The sequence below is a fragment of the Triticum aestivum genome, chromosome 3D (assembly GCF_018294505.1).
Source record: "Triticum aestivum cultivar Chinese Spring chromosome 3D, IWGSC CS RefSeq v2.1, whole genome shotgun sequence".
Lineage (NCBI taxonomy): Eukaryota > Viridiplantae > Streptophyta > Magnoliopsida > Poales > Poaceae > Triticum > Triticum aestivum.
This window is the reverse complement of record NC_057802.1, coordinates 127857711-127876193: the sequence shown is the minus strand read 5'-3', so window position 1 is coordinate 127876193 and position 18483 is coordinate 127857711. Positions and strand designations below refer to the sequence as shown.

At 53.7% G+C, this 18483-nt stretch overlaps 1 protein-coding gene across 1 annotated transcript; it reads left to right on the top strand.

The window, feature by feature from the left end:
* Positions 1-2508: 2508 nt before the first annotated feature.
* On the top strand, positions 2509-3323 carry LOC123077841 (late embryogenesis abundant protein Lea14-A). Its single transcript, XM_044500176.1, has one exon. The coding sequence runs from the start codon at positions 2631-2633 to the stop codon at positions 3084-3086; it is 456 nt and encodes a 151-aa protein (XP_044356111.1). The 5' UTR covers positions 2509-2630; the 3' UTR covers positions 3087-3323.
* The last annotated feature ends 15160 nt before the right edge of the window (positions 3324-18483 follow it).

The following is an 18483-nucleotide window of genomic DNA, read 5'->3' as shown; positions in this document are numbered from 1 at the left end:
TAAATACAAGTTTAACATTTTTTGAATACATGGTCACATTTTTTAGGCACATTTTAAACATTTTTGAAAGACAAGATTAACATTTTCAAATGCTCGATAAACATTTTTTAAAGACAAATTTAGGATTTTTAATGCTTGGTCAATATGTTTTCTATACATACTTAACATTTTTCAAATACTTGATTAACTATTTTTCAAATGCAATATTAATATATTTTTAATACATGGTAACCATTTTTTATACACATTTAACAATTTTCAAATGCTCTGTTAACAGTTTTCAAATGCAATATTAAAAAATTTGAATACATGGTCAACATTAATCTGCCTTGCAAATATTTTATGTATTTTCCAAATATTTTATGTATTTTTTGTAATATATTTATTTATAATATTTCGAAGTATAAACAGAAGTAAAAAAAATCAAAAACATGAAAAAAAAACCCTAGGAAACGAGGCCTGAGCCTCCTGCGCGGCTGGACCGGCCCATCTAGAGCTCCCCGGTGCGAGAGCTTCCCTCTGTTTCGCAACAAGCGAGTCATAGGGGTGCCCCATTTGTCAAGTGTTCCTTTTTTTGAAGGAATTGAGGGGAAGTGTTCGTCATGTTAGATTGTGTCTCTTCTATGACATTTCCATAGTGAAGCAAAGCATAGATAAAATAAAAATCTGACAGCTCTATTGTTTACCTTGGTGTGATCGTAGCCGACATTTATCTCTCTCAAAAATAAAAACAAAGCCAATATTAATGAAACAGATGGTATTTTGGTCCTGATATTTTTTAAATGGAATGAACGACTCCGAACCGGAAGGAAATGTGGTGGAAGCTTTAATAAAACTATCATGGTGCTATTTGATGGGAATTTGATCCTAAAGCGACAAAACAATGGTCCATTAATCTGCCTTGCAAATCATTTGATCACATCCGCAATAACTTCTCGCATACTAGGACCCATGCATTTTTTATAGTCTTTGATGTTAGTCCATATTGCATATGTTTGTTCATGTACAATGCTAGGCCCCGGTCGGGAGAAGGGTGCGGTAGATTGACCGCCTCTCCCACCACTCGACCCACTTAAAATGACAATTTTGATGTGTCTAATTGTCGCAACCAAAAGGCCCACACATAACGGTTTCTACATATGCAACATTGTAACATTTTTGTCCAGATTATGACATGTGAAAGAACATCGCAACATTCAAAACACATCGATACAATATATATTTATTTGTAAAATAAAATATTAATTGACCACAACACATCTTTGAGAACAATTGTTTACAAGGTATGCAAACATAGAAGCCAACATTTGCAACAACACGGAATAGCTTGGCAACATGAACATAACACTTGTTATGGATGTCTAGATGCTTATAGTTGTTGTGGCATGTCGTTCACGTGTACAAGACAAAATAGTACATGCTTGCATGAAATACCCCTTGGAAGATAACTCTTATGTGGTCTAGTGGTAGGCAACTTGGCTGGAGCTGTCGTTGACCCGGGTTCAACGACTCATTCTCCTATCAGAATCACAGAGTGAGCTTCTTTCCCTCTATTCTCATTTTTTTTGTAACACCCTTTGGAATATTAAAAAATATTGATTTCGCTAACTTCTCACATCAATGATGGAGGCACAAAGCTCACCGATTCAGGCTCACATGCCCATGAATCTGTCTTTGTTGGAGGCATGCAACCCCTTTGCACTGGATGGGGAGATCGCGGCCTGATTCCCCGTAATCTCCTAGCCTTCCAGGAACTCAATGTTTGGGAGGACTTTAGTTTCGAGCTCCATCATCAGGTCATGACAACGAGCTCCGTGAGATCGATCTAGGTCAGAGAGGTAGTGGAGGAACGACATAACCGAAAGAATGACACATGATGGAAACAAATTAACATCGATCAATATGAGATGCGTGGGAAGGGGAAGAGGGCAGAAAGCGTGCACATGCCATGAGTAACGTGGAGCCAATGGCGTGAGTGCACCAATCCGACCGATGGAGCGTCATTGGTGATACAATCATTAGGGCTCATTCGTTTTGTAGGGATATTGAAAGATTTCTATAGGATTTTCTTTTGGCATAATTCTTTTTCTATGTATGGTAGTGAGATACTAGATTTCTTAGGATTGTCTGCATATTGACATATTTCCTAAGAAATAGCATTTGATAAGACTCATTTACTACTCCCTCTGCTCGCTTTTATGTAACGTTTTAGAAAGTTCAGATAGTGCCCACAACAGTTCAAAACTAGCTGTCTAAAATGCCTTATAAAAACAAACGGAGGGGGTAAATGTTTATGTCCTGGTTTTTTTTTTTTTTGCAACTTAAAAGACCCGAACGCTAGTCCTACTGCACAAGTCGGACCCTCCGTCCTTTCGATTCGGAACCGTGCCGACTTGCGGCCACCCGTCGCGCTCCTGGTGGTGGGCGTCTCCCCTGCCGACGCGCGCCTACCACGCATTCCGTCGACGTGTCTGCCGCGTAAACCCAACCTCGTGCCCTTTATATTCCAGGGATCTCGACGGAGCAAACCCATCAAGCTAGCAGCACGGCATTAAACTAATTTGACAGCGATCCCGATCCGTCATCACATCTCACACGAGACAGTCGTTCGATCCGTCCGTGGAGCAGCCATGGCGCAGCTGATGGACAAGGCCAAGGGGTTCGTGGCCGAGAAGATATCGGGGGTGCAGAAGCCGGAGGCGGACCTGTCGGACATGTCGGTGCAGCACGTTGGCCGCGACGGCGCCACCCTGTCCGGCCGCCTCGACGTGCGCAACCCCTACTCGCACACCATCCCCATCTGCGAGATCAGCTACTCCCTCAAGAGCGCCGGCCGCGACGTGGCCTCCGGGACCATGCCGGACCCGGGGTCGCTGGTGGCCAGCGACACCACCAGCCTCGACATACCGGTGAAGGTGCCGTACGACTTCCTGATGAGCCTGGTGAAGGACGCCGGCAAGGACTGGGACCTCGACTACGAGATGCGCGTCGGCCTCACCGTCGACCTCCCCATCGTCGGCAACTTCACGCTGCCGCTCACCAAGGCCGGCGAGCTCAAGCTCCCCACGCTCTCCGACCTGTTCTAAACTTACCGCCGCACCCAGCTAAGTAGGTTCGACCGTGCCGTACTAGCTGCTGCGCTCTCCATCGCCTGTACGGGTGATGGGTAGTACTGGGCTGGGCGAGCGGGACGATCGATCGCTGCCTAGCTCTGTTTTTACTTCGGATCGCGGTGTGGGTGTGCACGACGTAATAATGATGTATTGCGTGTTGTATTTCTAGACTTTTATACGTGAATAAAATAAACAGACGGGTTTACTGTACTCCACAGGCTGTCTCCGTTCATTGTTGGCTAGATGCATGTGATCTTTTCACCGCACGTGCAGTCTGAGTCGGGCACTCTTTTTTTTAGGGCTTCTGAGTCGAGCACTCGAGCAACCAGTGTTCACTGCTCAGTACATTGAGTGGTGGAGGAGGAGCGCTGGACCTGGAGAGGCCAACTGAGTCGTAGTTCATGACCTGAGGGAGTACTGTGATCAATGATAGTACAACATGTTAAAACTTCAGGGGAAATTAGTGGTGGAGTTAAGTTTACGTTCAGGGGTATCCTCGTTGTGTGCTTTGGCACAGAACCATGTATCAGTTGTGTGTCCAAGGGTTGTGTGTGTTCTGGCATTGGGAATTGTTGGCCCTTGTGCTTTTCTGTATTATGTGTGGGCTACTGCTCCTCTATTAGCAAATGAGTTTGCTGCTGCTTGTTCAACCGCTGTCTGCGTTGGGGCGACTGATGTTCTTGCTCACAGTGGCCTTGCTTCAGGCGACAGCGACGCGATGGAGGTGGCGAGGATGGCGAGGCCGACGGCGAGGACACACCGCCCCTCGCGGCTACTCCGGGGGCGTGTCGATGTCGAGCCCCCGACCGCTACTGGAGAGACGGCGCGACGCCGCGACGGTGAAGACGAAATGGTCCCGCCTGGACTGCGAAACCAGCAGCAGCGTGGTAGCATAGATAGTACCGCCCCACGGTGGGCGCCAACTGTCGTGGTATTCTCACGGGGGGGGGGGGGTGTGAGGCGACAGATGCCACAAGGGCTTAGTGTGAGGGTAAGACTGCTGCTGATAGGCCCGGGAGCGGGTATGCGGGTAGCACGCGCTAGTTTACCCAGGTTCGGGGCTCTCCGGATAGATAACACCCCTACTCCTGCATGTCTGAGTATCTGTAGTATATCTGGTACAGGATGCTCCTGAAGCTGTATCTGAGATCAGTGCCATAGGCATCTGGCATCTGGCCTCATATGTGCCTCGTATGTGGCAGGCTAGTGGCCGGCCAAGCTCATGGCCGTAGCATGTGGGTGCTCACGTGTGAGAGTGAGTGAGAGTGAGTCCCCCCTCTTGGATGGATGGATGGATGGCTATATATAGTGTGGAGCTAGCTTACTATCTAAGCTATGTGGTGGTATGGGAGCAAGGCATGGTGCATGTCATGCTTGTCCCCTGGGTCACTTCATAAATAGTGCCAGGGGACAAGTGACACTATACATGATGGCTGGGGTGACACGTGAATAGTGCTCGGGTACGACTGTCTCGTCGGTGTCTTGTCGATATCGGGTCGGGCTGCAGTCGGCAGCCGGCTAGTTGGTGCAGTCGGCAGCCGGCAGCCGGCCAGGCAGAGCAGTCGGACGGGGAGCCGGCAGGAGCAGCCGGGCAGTCGGACTAAGGGGCTTTGCTAGCCCCGATGTCTTGAAATATTGTCTTGCCGTCTTCGGGATACCCGTGGCCAATTATTCCGACAGTAGCCCCCAAGCCTCCGGGCAACTTGGCAAAGTTGGGCGGAGGTTTTTTGGCGGGTGTTCATGGAAATGATCATGCAAAAGACAAAGTTAGTCCATGTAGATATATCAAATGATTGCTTTTAGCGTTGCAAGTTTTATGCAGAGGGTGTCGACTCGGTTTTGTCCGAGCCCCCTTCAATCTTTTTCATGTTCCCTCCACTCTTTGGTTTGCTCTCGCTTGCCGGACAGCCGCTCTGCGGTCTGTGGCTGAGAGTGGGCCGCGGAGTGGAGTGTACAATACTCAGATTCTCGGAGCGAATTTAACCGAGCAGATACTCATAAAGAAAACGGCCGGGTCGCCCGAACCGCTTTTCTTCCCGGACGTTTTTCGCGTGGGTGGCCTCCAGCGTTCACTCTTGCTAGCCGGACAGCCGCTCCGCGGTCTGTGACTAAGAGTTGGCCTTTGGTACCGCGCACGCTACTAAGCCGTCTGTGGGAACAAACGTCTCAGGCCAAGCGGCCAGCCCCCGGGCCAACTCTGGCTGGCGCCGGGGCGAACAGTGCTGCAACTGTAATAAAATGCGGAGATAGCCCCCGAGCATCGCTCGGGGTTATCTGTGCTCTCGCGGTGAAAAAATATGCGGGTGAGGAGCTCACATTGATTTTTGTGTAGCCGAGGCGGAGTTTGCCGAAGAGAGCCGGCGCACCCGCTGGGTGTAGCCTTCGAGCCCCCGGGCACTCGAAGGAGGGTCCCGGCCGGTCAGGCTCGACCGGCCAGGCGGCGAGGCGTCTTGCAGCGCCCCTTTTTTTCTTCTGCCGGCTGCTGGCAGCCGGACAAAACTCTTCTCTTGTCTGCAATCTTCCGTGGGGGCGCGCCAGCGCACCCACTAGGTGTAGCCCCCGAGATTCGGGCCGACTGCTGAGCAGTCGGGCCGGATCTTTCGGCAGCTACTTTGTCTTCTTTCCTCGCGGGGGCGCGTCAGCGCACCCGCTGGGTGTATCCCCCGAGATTCGGGCCAACTGCTGAGCAGTCGGGCCGGATCTCCCAGCGACTACTTTGTCTTCTTCCTCGCGGGGGCGCGTCAGCGCACCCGCTGGGTGTAGCCCCCGAGATTCGGGCCAACTGCTGAGCAGTCGGGCCAGATCTCCCAGCGACTACTTTGTCTTCTTTCTCGCGGGGGCGCGTCAGCGCACCCGCTGGGTGTAGCCCCCGAGATTCGGGCCGACTGCTGAGCAGTCGGGCCGGATCTCCCGGCGACTACTTTGTCTTCTTCCTCGCGGGGGCGCGTCAGCGCACCCGCTGGGTGTAGCCCCCGAGATTCGGGCCGACTGCTGAGCAGTCGGGCCGGATCTCCCGGCGACTACTTTGTCTTCTCTTTCTTCGCGTGGGCGCGTCAGCGCACCCGCTGGGTGTGCCGTCGGAGCAGGAGGCAGACCAGCCGGCTTGGCACTGCCGAAAGCGCGAATCACGAGTGACCGTCGGAGTGGCGAAGCAGGCGGACGAATCATCCGGACGGGTGTTTCTTTTCTTCTCTTTGTCCCAGCCGACTTCTTTCTCTTTTCTCTCTCTTTTTTTTGACACCCGGCTGTGTGCAGTCGGACATACTCCAGCCGACCTCTTCTTTTCTTCTCTCTATTCTTTTTATGCTCTGCCTGACGAGCTGGTAGGAGCGGGACGCGGCGGAAGCCAACGGCCGGGTCGCGCCAGAGGCCGGCGTCCGGGTTGCGGGGGGGGGGGGGGGGGGGTGGGTGGGGGCCGGCAGGCCAGGTCGCCGGTGAAGCTGGCGCGGGCGGAGCCGGCAAGCCGAGTCGCCGGCAAGCCGGGTCGCCCGGGAAGCTGGCAGGCCGGGTCACCGGGCGGAGCCGGCCAGCGCAGGAGGCCGAGATGCCGCAGCGGCCGGCGGCGGGGTCGCGGCAGCAGCCGGCGGCCGGGACGCGGCGCGGGAGTGGAGGCGGCGGGCCGGGTTGAAGACGAGGCCGGCGGGCGGGGCACCGAGCCGGAGGCGGCGAGGGGCGTGGCAGCCGAGGGGCGGCGCGGGAGTCGGACCTGGCGTGGGATGGCCGGGTCGACGCGGGGAGCCGGACCCGGCGTGGGGCGGCCGGGTCGACGTGGGGAGGCAAAGCCGCGGACGAAGGCGGAGCCGGCCCGGGCGAGACGGGCGGGCGCGGGGCGTCCAGCCGCAGGCAGAGGAGACGCGGGCGCGGTGGGAGCCAACGGCCGGGTCGCGCCAGAGGCCGGCGTCCGGGTTGCGGGGGAGCCGGCAGGCCGGGTTGAGGACTTGGCCGAGTCGCGACGATGAGGCGAGCGCGTGGGGGTGCCTCGGGCGGAGGCGGGGGTGCATGGAGGCGAGGCAGGCGCACCGACGCAGCGGCGAGGAGCGACGCGGAGGAGCGGGGGCACCCGTGCGTGACTGCGTGCAGTGGCTGGAGACGGCCGGGCGTGTCGGGCTCAGGCGCGTGGGACGGCGACGGGGAGTTGGCCGGGCAGCCACAGCCGGGTCCCCACTTCCGAAATGTCTCTCCTTTTATTTTGTATACTCTGCCTGAGCAGCCGGCAGTAGCGGTACGCGGCGGAAGCCCGTATCCGGATTGCGCCAGAGGCCAGCGTCCGGGTTGCGGGGAAGCCGGCGTAGGGGCGAAGCCGGCAGGCCTAGTCGCCAGGGAAGCCGGCGCGGGCAGAGCCGGCAGGCCGGGTCTCCGGGGAAGCCGGCCGGGCGGAGCCGGCCGGCAGCCGAGCCACCGGCGAGCGCGGACGGGGCACGGAGCGGAGCAGTGCGGGCGGAGGCAGAGAGCACGCGCGTGCGTAGCGGAGCGAGCGACGCAGCGGGGCGACGCGGCCGTGGGAACGCAGGGGAGCAGAGGAGCCGCGGGGGCGCGCAAAGGCGGCCGAGCGCGGCGACGGAGTAGCGACGGCAAGGGAGGCCGAGCTCGGCGCGGGTGAAGCCGCGTGGAGGCGAGCCGCGCGTGGGGACGAGGCCGACCGTGCGGTTTGTGGGGCGGGGCCCGGGGCGCCCACTTGGTGTGGACGGAGGCGGATAGGGTGAAGCAACGCACCGGAGGGGGAACGAGCCGCCGCGGGCGGGCGGAGCAGCAGGCGGCCGGGCCGGCCGGTGGGCTACAGGGGCGCGGACGGCTGGTCGCGGACAGGCGCGGGACTGCGCGCGTGCGGGGCTGGAGACGACGAGGAGGTCGCCACGGCAGGGGCTCCTGCGTGCACGAACGCAAGGGAGTTACAGATGCGTGGACGCGTCCGTGCATTGGAGAAGCTGTTGGTCGAATGGATCGATGGATTGGATGGCTGAAGGAGTTCGGGCCGGAGCGAAGCCTGAGCAGCGCGTAGAGGTGGTGCAGCCGGCCGGAGCGAAGTGGTGCGGCGGAGCGGGTGCACTTCCGTGGACGGAGCAGGCGGAGTACGGGCAGAGAGCCATCGTCTGAGAATTGTAGGAGTGGTGTACAAGTACGACCATGGTCTGGGTAGTGCAGGACCACCATCCGTGGCATGTATGGCCATTATCTAGAGAGTGTATGGGAAGTGGATGACCAATGTATAGGTGGTGTTTTGACCATGGTTTGACTTGCATCTAGCTAGCTTGCATAGATGCAAGTGAGCGGGATGAGCGTGAGCAGGCTCAGCGGTGTCGAGGCCGACGACACGGTCCCGTGCGGCCGCCCCGGGGGCGTGTCGATGTCGAGCCCTCGAGCGCGGCTGGAGAGGCGACAGCGACGCGATGGAGGTGGCGAGGATGGCGAGGCCGACGGCGAGGACACACCGCCCCTCGCGGCTACTCCGGGGGCGTGTCGATGTCGAGCCCCCGACCGCTACAGGAGAGACGGCGCGACGCCGCGACGGTGAAGACGAAATGGTCCCGCCCGGACTGCGAAACCAGCAGCAGCGTGGTAGCATAGATAGTACCACCCCACGGTGGGCGCCAACTGTCGTGGTATTCTCACGGGGGGGGGGGGGGGGTTGAGGCGACAGATGCCACAAGGGCTTAGTGTGAGGGTAAGACTGCTGCTGATAGGCCCGGGAGCGGGTATGCGGGTAGCACGCGCTAGTTTACCCAGGTTCGGGGCTCTCCGAAGAGATAACACCCCTACTCCTGCATGTCTGAGTATCTGTAGTATATCTGGTACAGGATGCTCCTGGAGCTGTATCTGAGGTCAGTGCCATAGGCATCTGGCCTCATATGTGCCTCGTATGTGGCAGGCTAGTGGCCGGCCAAGCTCATGGCCGTAGCATGTGGGTGCTCACATGTGAGAGTGAGTGAGAGTGAGTCCCCCCTCTTGGATGGATGGATGGATGGCTATATATAGTGTGGAGCTAGCTTACTATCTAAGCTATGTGGTGGTATGGGAGCAAGGCATGGTGCATGTCATGCTTGTCCCCTGGGTCACTTCATAAATAGTGCCAGGGGACAAGTGACACTATACATGATGGCTGGGGTGACACGTGAATAGTGCTCGGGTACGACTGTCTCGTCGGTGTCTTATCGATGTCGGGTCGGGCTGCAGTCAGCAGCCGGCTAGTTGGTGCAGTCGGCAGCCGGCAGCCGGCCAGGCAGAGCAGTCGGACGGGGAGCCGGCAGGAGCAGCCGGGCAGTCGGACTGAGGGGCTTTGCTAGCCCCGATGTCTTGAAATATTGTCTTGCCGTCTTCGGGATACCCGTGGCCTATTACTCCGACACACAGTCCATGTGTGACGCCCTCGATTCAATCGTACACTAATCATACACGCAAATGTGTACGATCAAGATCAAGGACTCACGGGAAGATATCACAACACAACTCTAGACACAAATTAAAATAATACAAGCTTTATATTACAAGCCAGGGGCCTCGAGGGCTCGAATACATGAGCTCGATTACACAAGAGTCAGCGGAAGCAACAATATCTGAGTACAGACATAAGTTGAACAGGGATGCCTTAAGAAGGCTAGCACAAAAAGCAACACGATCGAAGAGGCAAGGCCTCCTGCCTGGGAGCCTCCTAAGTACTCCTGGTCGTCAGCGGTCTCCACGTAGTAGCAGGCATCGACGGTGGCATCTGGCTCCTGGGCTCCGACATCTGATTGCATCAACCGGAAAGAAGAAGAAAGGGGCAAAGGGGGAGCAAAGCAACCGTGAGTACTCATCCAAAGTACTCGCAAGCAAGGATCTACACTACATATGCAACATTATCAAAGGAAGGTTGTATATGTGGACTGGGCTGCAGCAATGCCAGAATAGAGAGAAGGCCTAGTCCTATCGAAGACTAGCATCTTCTGGAAACCACCATCTTGCAGCAACAGGAGGGAGTAGAGTAGCATAAAGTAAAGTAGTAGAAGTGTTATCAACCTCGGCCAGAGATCCTTTCTCGACTCCCTGCGAGAAAGCAATCCCAGAGCAATACTATCCAGTTCCAATTATAATCCAATTCTCATATCCAAGTCTCATCACAAGTATCCAGTTCCAGTTGTATCGATCGGGATACAACTCCAAGTGTCCGTTACCGTAGGACAGGCTATCGATATATGTTTTCTTCCCTGCAGGGGTGCACCAACTTACCCACCACGCTCGATTAACTCCGGCCGGACACACTTTCCTGGGTCATGCCCGGCCTCGGCCAAACAATACGCCGCAACCCGACCTAGGCTTAATAGAGAGGTCAAGCACGCCGGACTAAACCTATGCCCCCAGGGTTCATGGGCCATCGCCCCGGGAACTCCTGCACGTTGCGTGGGCGGCCGGTGAGCAGACCTAGCTACCTCCTTAAAAAGGTAGGAGCTTACCAGTCCAACCCGGCGCGCGCCGCTCAGTCGCTTGACGTCTATTAAGCTTTGGCTGATGCATACGACGCAGAACGCCCATACTATGCCACGTGATGGTTAGTGCTATCAGGCCAGAGGCCCCTCGGATCAAATATCCAAATCGTAGTGGATTAGGAACGCGCGGTAACAAGCAGAGACTCACGAAAGATGTGACCCCGTCGCCCCGTCTCGAGGAATTGCGGCAAGGGCTAGGAATGCCCGACCACGCCTCGTAATTATCTCGCGGGCACCTTCCAGGTCAACCCGACTCCACATCACTCGCAATTAAGCTCGCGCGGGTACCCCTCAGGGTCGACCCGTCTTTAGTAACATGGTTCAGTGTGAAGTCATAGTAACCATAGTAACTGTGTGTCCAAACATTAAGGGGAAAACCCGAGGAATCACCCCCGGTGAATTCCACTTGATGTAATCATCAAGGTGAACGTAAGAGGAACCACCCCCAAGGTTCACACTTGAGGGGTTGCACGACAGAGTCGTATCGGAAGTGGTTAAGGCGGAATCACCCTCGATGACCACGACCGATTAGCTACACTACAGGGTTAACATCAGAAGTGTTGTAGAGGTCTCACCCTCGGCACTCGATAGTAACCCAATAGTGTCGAGCAACTAAGGGAAAAGTGATGTGCAGTGCCGGGGCATGGTCTTCGATTCCCTTTGATCGGGTCTTCAATGATGAAGCAGGGCAACAAGGACAAGGTGGGGGGTCACTAATGGATCACTAACCAACCTATACTAAGCAGTTTAGGATAAGCAGGTAGGGTACAATGAGCAGGTTACAAAAGCAGGCTATGCATCAGAATAGGAGCAAACAATAACAGTAGCAAAATCTAATGCAAGCATGATAGAATGGAATGGGCGATATCGGGATGATCAAAGGGGGGGCTTGCCTGGTTGCTCTGGCAAGGAGGGGTCGTCGTCGACGTAGTCGATCACAGGGGCGGCATCAGTCTCGGGGTCTACCGGAGAGAAGAGGGGGAAGAAACAGTAAATATAAAGCAGACAAAGCATCACAAAGCATAACATGGCAATATGCGGTACCGGGTGTGACCTAACGTAAGGCTACATGATATAGGTGAAGGGGGAATTCAACCGTGAATGTTTTCCCGGTTTCGGACCTGTGTCAGACAGATGATCGGAGGGGGAATGTTCCATGTTCAGATAGTTAGAGGCATCTGACTGATGAATGGACCGCGTATTCGGATTCATTGGATTTTTTGAGCAACTTTCATATAGAAACATTTTATGCCGAGTTACGGTTTATTTTTCTATGAATTTTCAAAGATTAAACCATTTTCTGGATTTATTTAAATTAACAAAAAAAATGACGTCAGCATGACGTGCTGATGACGTCAGCAGTCAACAGACTCGCTGACCAGGTCAAACTGACCAGTGGGTCCTACATGTATAGAGTGGACTAACATGGGTTATTTTAATTAAACGTGGCTAATTAGCAGCTGGGTCCCACTGTCAGTGACTATTTAGTTTAACTATTACTTTTAATTAGAAAACGTTTTAGGTAAATTAATTATGTGTGGGGGCCCGCAGTCAGTGCTGGGCTGCCAGTCAGCACGTTGACTGGGTCACCAGTCAACGGGGCCTGCGGGGCCCGTGGCAGTGACCCAGGGGTGGCCCAGGTGTTGCCACGTCGGCGGTGGCCGAGTCGCGACGCCGGCGACCAAAACAGCGCGGGGCTCGCCGGACTTCGCCGGAAAAACGCACAGGGGCAGTTTCGAGCGGGCTGGGCTCGTTCGGAACAGGAGGGCGGCGCATCCAACTCCGCGACCTTAGCTCGGCGCGGGGGCGGGCTGCAACGACGAGCGTCGAGCGGGGCGGACGGCCGGAACGGGCGTTGGCGGGATCGGGCTACGGTCGGCGAGAGCAGCGGACGCACGCGTTGGGCCCTGGGAACCCAGGAGCACGATGCGGTGCTCGGCGCATGTGACGGCGACATGACCACGGCGCGAGCTCGTCGGCGGCAACGTGCTCGGCGACGGCGGGCGAGCTAGCTAGGAGGCGCGCGAGAGCGAAAGGACAGGGGGAGGAGGGGGAAGAAGCTCACGGCGAGGCTGTAGGGGGACGACAGCGTGCTCGGGGAGGCTCGTCGGAGGGTACGGCGCGCGATCGGCGACGGCGGGTTGGGAGGAGCTCGATCCCGAGGCTGTGGTGGCGTCGGGCTCGATCCGAGGGGAGAGGAAGTAGATGAACGAGGGCCGGAGGGGAAGACATCGACGGTGCTGGTGGACAGGTCGTAGGACGAGCGGCTCCGGTGGCCGCGGTGACGACAGAGATGGCGCGGGCCGCTACGGCGCAGAGAGAGGGGAGGTGAGCGAGCAGGAAGAGAGATCGACGAGGGAGGATTAGGGGGCAAGGGGCGAGTGGGGAGGGAGCCGAGGCGTCGGGGCTGCCCTTATCCCCTCGCCGGCGACGTGCAGCGCGAGTGGCGCCGCGCACGGGTCCGGGGAAACGAGCTGCGGGGGGGCTCGGACGCGGTGAACAGAGAGGAGGGATGACCGTGGGAGGGGGAGCGGGCCGGCCTAGCTGGGGTGGGCCGAGGCCCCAATGGGAGGCCAGGGGTACTAGCCCCTTTTCTCTCCTTTGTTTTTGTTTTAACTTTTGCTGTCTTTTTTTAACAACTTTCTTTATAGCTATTTTAGGCCCATTTAGGTACTTTGCAAAAAATGTTGGTTCACCACCAATATTACCAGAAGAATATTTTCCACACGATGAACCATTTTAGTTTTCATGTTTGAGCATTTTGAAATTCACTTAGAATTTGAAATTGAATTCAACTGGAATTTAAAGGAGTGAGAACAAGGATGACAAACACATGTTTAGCAAAATGATTAGCTTAACCCCAAGGGTTACTGTAGCATCATTACACCGGGGTGTTACAACTCTCCTCCTCTAAAAGAAATTCTCGTCCCGAGAATTAAGAGGTAGAAGGGAACAGGTCGGGGTATTCAGCCCGGAGGTTATCTTCGCGTTCCCAAGTGGCTTCATCTTTAGTATGATTCGACCATTGCACCTTGAGGAACTTGGTAACCTTCTGGCGGGTTCGACGTTCAGCTTCTTCAAGAATGCAGATCGGATGCTCCTTGTATGTGAGATCATCTTGAACTTCAATCAATTCCGGATCCACTTCACGTTCCGGATCCTTGAAGCAACGACGAAGTTGTGACACATGGAAGACGTCATGGACGTGAGAGAACTGAGGTGGCAACTCAAGTTGATAAGCCACCAGCCCACGACGGGCCAGAATGCGGAAAGGACCAATGTAGCGCGGAGCTAGCTTGCCCTTGACTCCGAACCGATGAGTGCCTCTCAAAGGAGTGACACGCAGATAAGCTTGTTCACCAGGTTGATAAGTTGAACCCCAGTGTTTCCGGTCATAGTTGCTCTTCTGGCGGGACTGGGCCGCCTTGAGATTATCCCGGACAATGCGAACCTGCTCTTCAGCTTGTTGAATAATGTCTGGACCAATGAGCGTCCGTTCCCCAGTTTCTGACCAATTCAGAGGGGTTCGGCACTTACGTCCATAGAGCACTTCAAAGGGTGCCATCTTCAAGCTGGCTTGATAGCTGTTGTTATAAGAGAACTCCGCATAAGGGAGAGATTCTTCCCACTTCTTGCCGAAAGAAATAACACAAGCCCGAAGCATGTCTTCAAGAATTTGATTGACTCGCTCGACTTGGCCTTGGGATTGGGGATGATAAGCAGTGCTCCAGGTAATATGAGTTCCCATTGCCTCTTGGAAACTATCCCAGAACTTTGAAGTGAATATACTGCCGCGATCTGAACTGATCTCCTTCGGAATGCCGTGGAGTGACACAATTCTGGAGATATACAAGTTTGCTAATTGACTAGCAGTGATAGTCTCCTTGACTGGCAGAAAGTGAGCAACCTTCGAGAATTGGTCGATGACGACAAAGATAGCATCGTTACCTTTCTGAGACTTGGGAAGGCCAGTGACAAAGTCCATTTGGATCTTATCCCACTTCCATTCAGGAATCGGAAGTGGTTGTAGAAGTCCAGCCGGTTTCTGATGTTCTGCTTTGACGCGACGACAAACGTCACATTCTTCAATATATCGAGCAATGTCTTGCTTCATATTAGACCACCAGTACTTCTGACGGATGTCTAGATACATCTTGGTACTTCCCGGATGAATAGAGAGAGGGGTGTCATGCGCTTCTTTCATCACCTTCTCTGTCATAAGCTCGAACCGGGGTACTACAATGCGATCTCTGAAGTATAAGGTTCCATCTTCACCAAGTGAGAAATCTCTGGATTTCTCTAATGCAAGATCCTTTTTCATCAGATCAACATGTGCATCTTTGGCTTGAGCAGACTTGATTGCTTTCAGAAGAGTTGGTTCCAAGACAAGGTTATTCAGAGAACCCTGTGGAACTAGTTGAAGGTTCAGCTTGCATAGCTCTTCATAAAGGCGGGGTTGAGCTTTGAAGACCATGTGATTGTTGCAATAAGACTTACGACTCAGGGCATCGGCCATTACATTAGCCTTGCCAGGGGTATAGGATATACCGCAGTTGTAGTCAGCAATAGCTTCCATCCATCGCTGCTGACGGAGGTTCAGATCTGGCTGAGTAAACAGGTACTTCAGACTCTGATGATCGGTGAAGATCTCACAACGATTACCGAGAAGGTATTGTCGCCATAGCTTCAGTGCAAAGATAACCGCAGCAAGCTCGAGATCATGAACTGGGTAGTTCTCTTCATGAGGACGCACTTGACGGGAGGCATACGCAATTACTTTGCGCTCTTGCATTAGGACACAGCCTAATCCTTGACGTGAAGCGTCGCAATAGATGACGAAGTCCTTGCGAGAATCAGGGGGAGCAAGCACTGGGGCAGAAGTCAGCTTGTCCTTGAGTGCCTGGAAACTTTCCTGACATTTGTCTGTCCAATCGAACTTAACGCCCTTGTGAAGCAGATTGGTCAGTGGCTTGGCAATCTTTGAGAAGTTCTCGACAAAGCGGCGACAATAGCTGGCAAGTCCGAGAAAGCTTCTGACTTGCTTGACAGTCTTCGGAGGGGTCCAGTCAAGAATAGCCTGAACGCGCTCTGGGTTGACGGCAATACCATCCTTGGAGATGACATGACCAAGGTAGGTGACTTCGGGTAACCAGAATTCACACTTGGAATACTTGGCATAAAGTTGATGCTCTCGAAGCTTCTCTAGAACAAGTCGAAGATGTTCAGCATGTTCTTCTTTGTTCTTCGAATATACCAGGATATCATCCAGATAGACTACGACGAACTTGTCGAGGTAATCCATGAATATGTAGTTCATCAGACGGGAGAATGTAGCTGGAGCATTGGTCAAGCCAAAAGACATGACGGTGTACTCGTAAGAACCATAACGAGTGACGAATGCGGTCTTTGGAATATCCTCTTCACGAACACGGATCTGGTGGTAACCCAACCTCAAGTCGAGTTTAGAGAAAATCGATGAACCAGCCAGTTGATCATACAGATCATTGATCCGAGGAAGGGGATATTTGTTCTGAATTGTAGCTTGGTTGATAGGACGGTAGTCTTGGACCAAACGGTTCGTTCCGTCCTTCTTCTTGACGAAGAGAGAAGGTGCTCCCCAAGCAGAGGAACTTGGACGAATGAAACCCTTGCGAAGAGATTTGTCGATTTCCTCCTTAAGTTCAAGGAGTTCATGAGGTGGCATCTTGTAGGGTCGTTTGGCAATAGGAACGGTGCCTGGTTTCAAGTCGATGACGAACTCGACAGCCCGGGCAGGGGGTATTCCTGGAAGTTCTTCTGGAAATACGTCTTGGAAGTCGCGAACGACTGGAATCTTTTCAATTCCCTCAAGAGGTGCTGCGTTCAACGCATTCAAAGCATAAAGTCGTGCTTCAGCGTTTTGAACAAGCTGAGCATGGTAGGTTACTATCTCATCGGAAGGATGTAGGAGGTGAACGACCTTGGTGGCGCAAACGATAGAGGCAGTATGCGCTTTCAACCATTCCATTCCCAGAATGAGGTCAATATTGGAAGACTCCAGAATAATGGGAGAAACAAGGAATTCCAACCCTTCAATTTCAACGGGGACGTCGCGACCAATCATGGTAGTTCGACACTGACCCGCAGGGGTGCGTACCACTATCGGGGTGTTCATGGGCTCGCATCGAATGTCGTGTGCGTATGCAAAATTTTCTGACATGAATGAATGCGATGCTCCTGAATCGAATAAAACAGAAGCCGGTACTGAATTAACGAGAAGAGTACCCATCACAGTGGCAGGCTGGTCTTGAGCTTCATTCAGATCAACATGATTAGCCTGACCACGACCATAAGGTCTGGCATTGTTGTTATGGGGCTGATTGTTACGGCCAGTTGAAGGCAGAGCCAACTGGCTCTTTTTCTGATTGCATTCTTTAGCAAGGTGGCCTGGGCGGCCACATCTGAAGCACAGACCATCATTGGGATCGGGAGCAGGAGCTTGGGATGGTACATCTCGAAGAGGCTGCCTCTGCGGTGGAGGAGGCAGACGAGGTGCAGCATAGGACTGTCTTGGTGCGGGTGCAGTTGGACGATACATGCTGTGGGGGATCCATATCCGACGCTTCTGCGCGGACGGGCCCGAAGATGAGCCAGCGTCACGGCTGCGCCTGAGGGATCCCTGATGTTCCTGCAGACCAGTTTCGACCTGAATGGCCTTGTTCACCAAGGTGGCGAAGTCGGCAAAGTCATGAACGAGCAGTGCTAGCTTGATATCAGGGTGAAGTCCATCACGAAACTTCTCTTGCTTACGAGCATCAGTTGCAATGTCTTCTTCAGCATAACGTGACAAGTCCAGAAATTCCCGTTGATAAGCATCTACAGACTTGTTGCCTTGGGTGAGGTTGCGGAAATCTCGCTTCTTCCTGTCCATGATTCCCTGAGGAATGAAGCGGGCACGGAAGGCAGCTTGGAAATCCGGCCAAGTGATGACCGTTCCAGCAGGTAGGGTACGCCTGTGGCTGTCCCACCATTGAGCAGCGGGACCCTTCAGAAAGAAGATGCAAAGGTGACATAGCTAGCAGGGGCAACACTAGCAGACTCCATTTCATACGTGATGTCGCGGAGCCAGTCATCAGCATCAAGGGGTTGAGTTGAGCTGTGGTAGATAGTTGGGTTGAGGCGCATGAAGTCCTGCAGAGTTACTGGGGTTGGTTGTTGATTCATGTTCGGACGAGGAAACTGAGCCATCATTCCTTCCATGAACTGGCGGTTCAGCTCAAATTGTTGCATCATTCCAGCAAAGAATTCGGGCGGTGGTGGATCGTTGGCACCACGGCCACGACCAGCGGGTCTAACCATCCTGCTAACATGTAACAGGGGGGTAGTTCAGCATTGAGCATTTGCAAAGACAAGGACCATTCATGATGAAACATGCATAATGAAAGAGGTACGATGGATACCACTTCGTAGTCAACACGACAGTGTGTGTACTATTCAGAATACTATTCTAAGGAATAACTATGGCTTATCCAACTTTGGGGTGAATGTGGTCACGGGATCCTAATGTTAGAGTTAGTAAATTCGTTTAACCCGAATGGAAGAGAGATCAGAGTCCCAGAGTATAGATGAGGAGTAAAAGATCCTAATACCACCCAATGGCGACGTGGGCCCGTAAGCACACAAGCCAATGTTAGTAAAAGTTTTTCAGTGACTAGACTCAACTTCGGCCAAGGAGTTGGAAAGGGGGCTACCTACAGGCAGTCGGCTCTGATACCAACTTGTGACGCCCTCGATTCAATCGTACACTAATCATACACGCAAATGTGTACGATCAAGATCAAGGACTCACGGGAAGATATCACAACACAACTCTAGACACAAATTAAAATAATACAAGCTTTATATTACAAGCCAGGGGCCTCGAGGGCTCG

What these genes read in the sequence shown, in the direction of transcription:
- LOC123077841 (XM_044500176.1), top strand. Translation starts at nt 2,631, where the DNA reads ATGGCGCAGCTGATGGACAAGGCCAAGGGGTTCGTGGCCGAGAAGATA.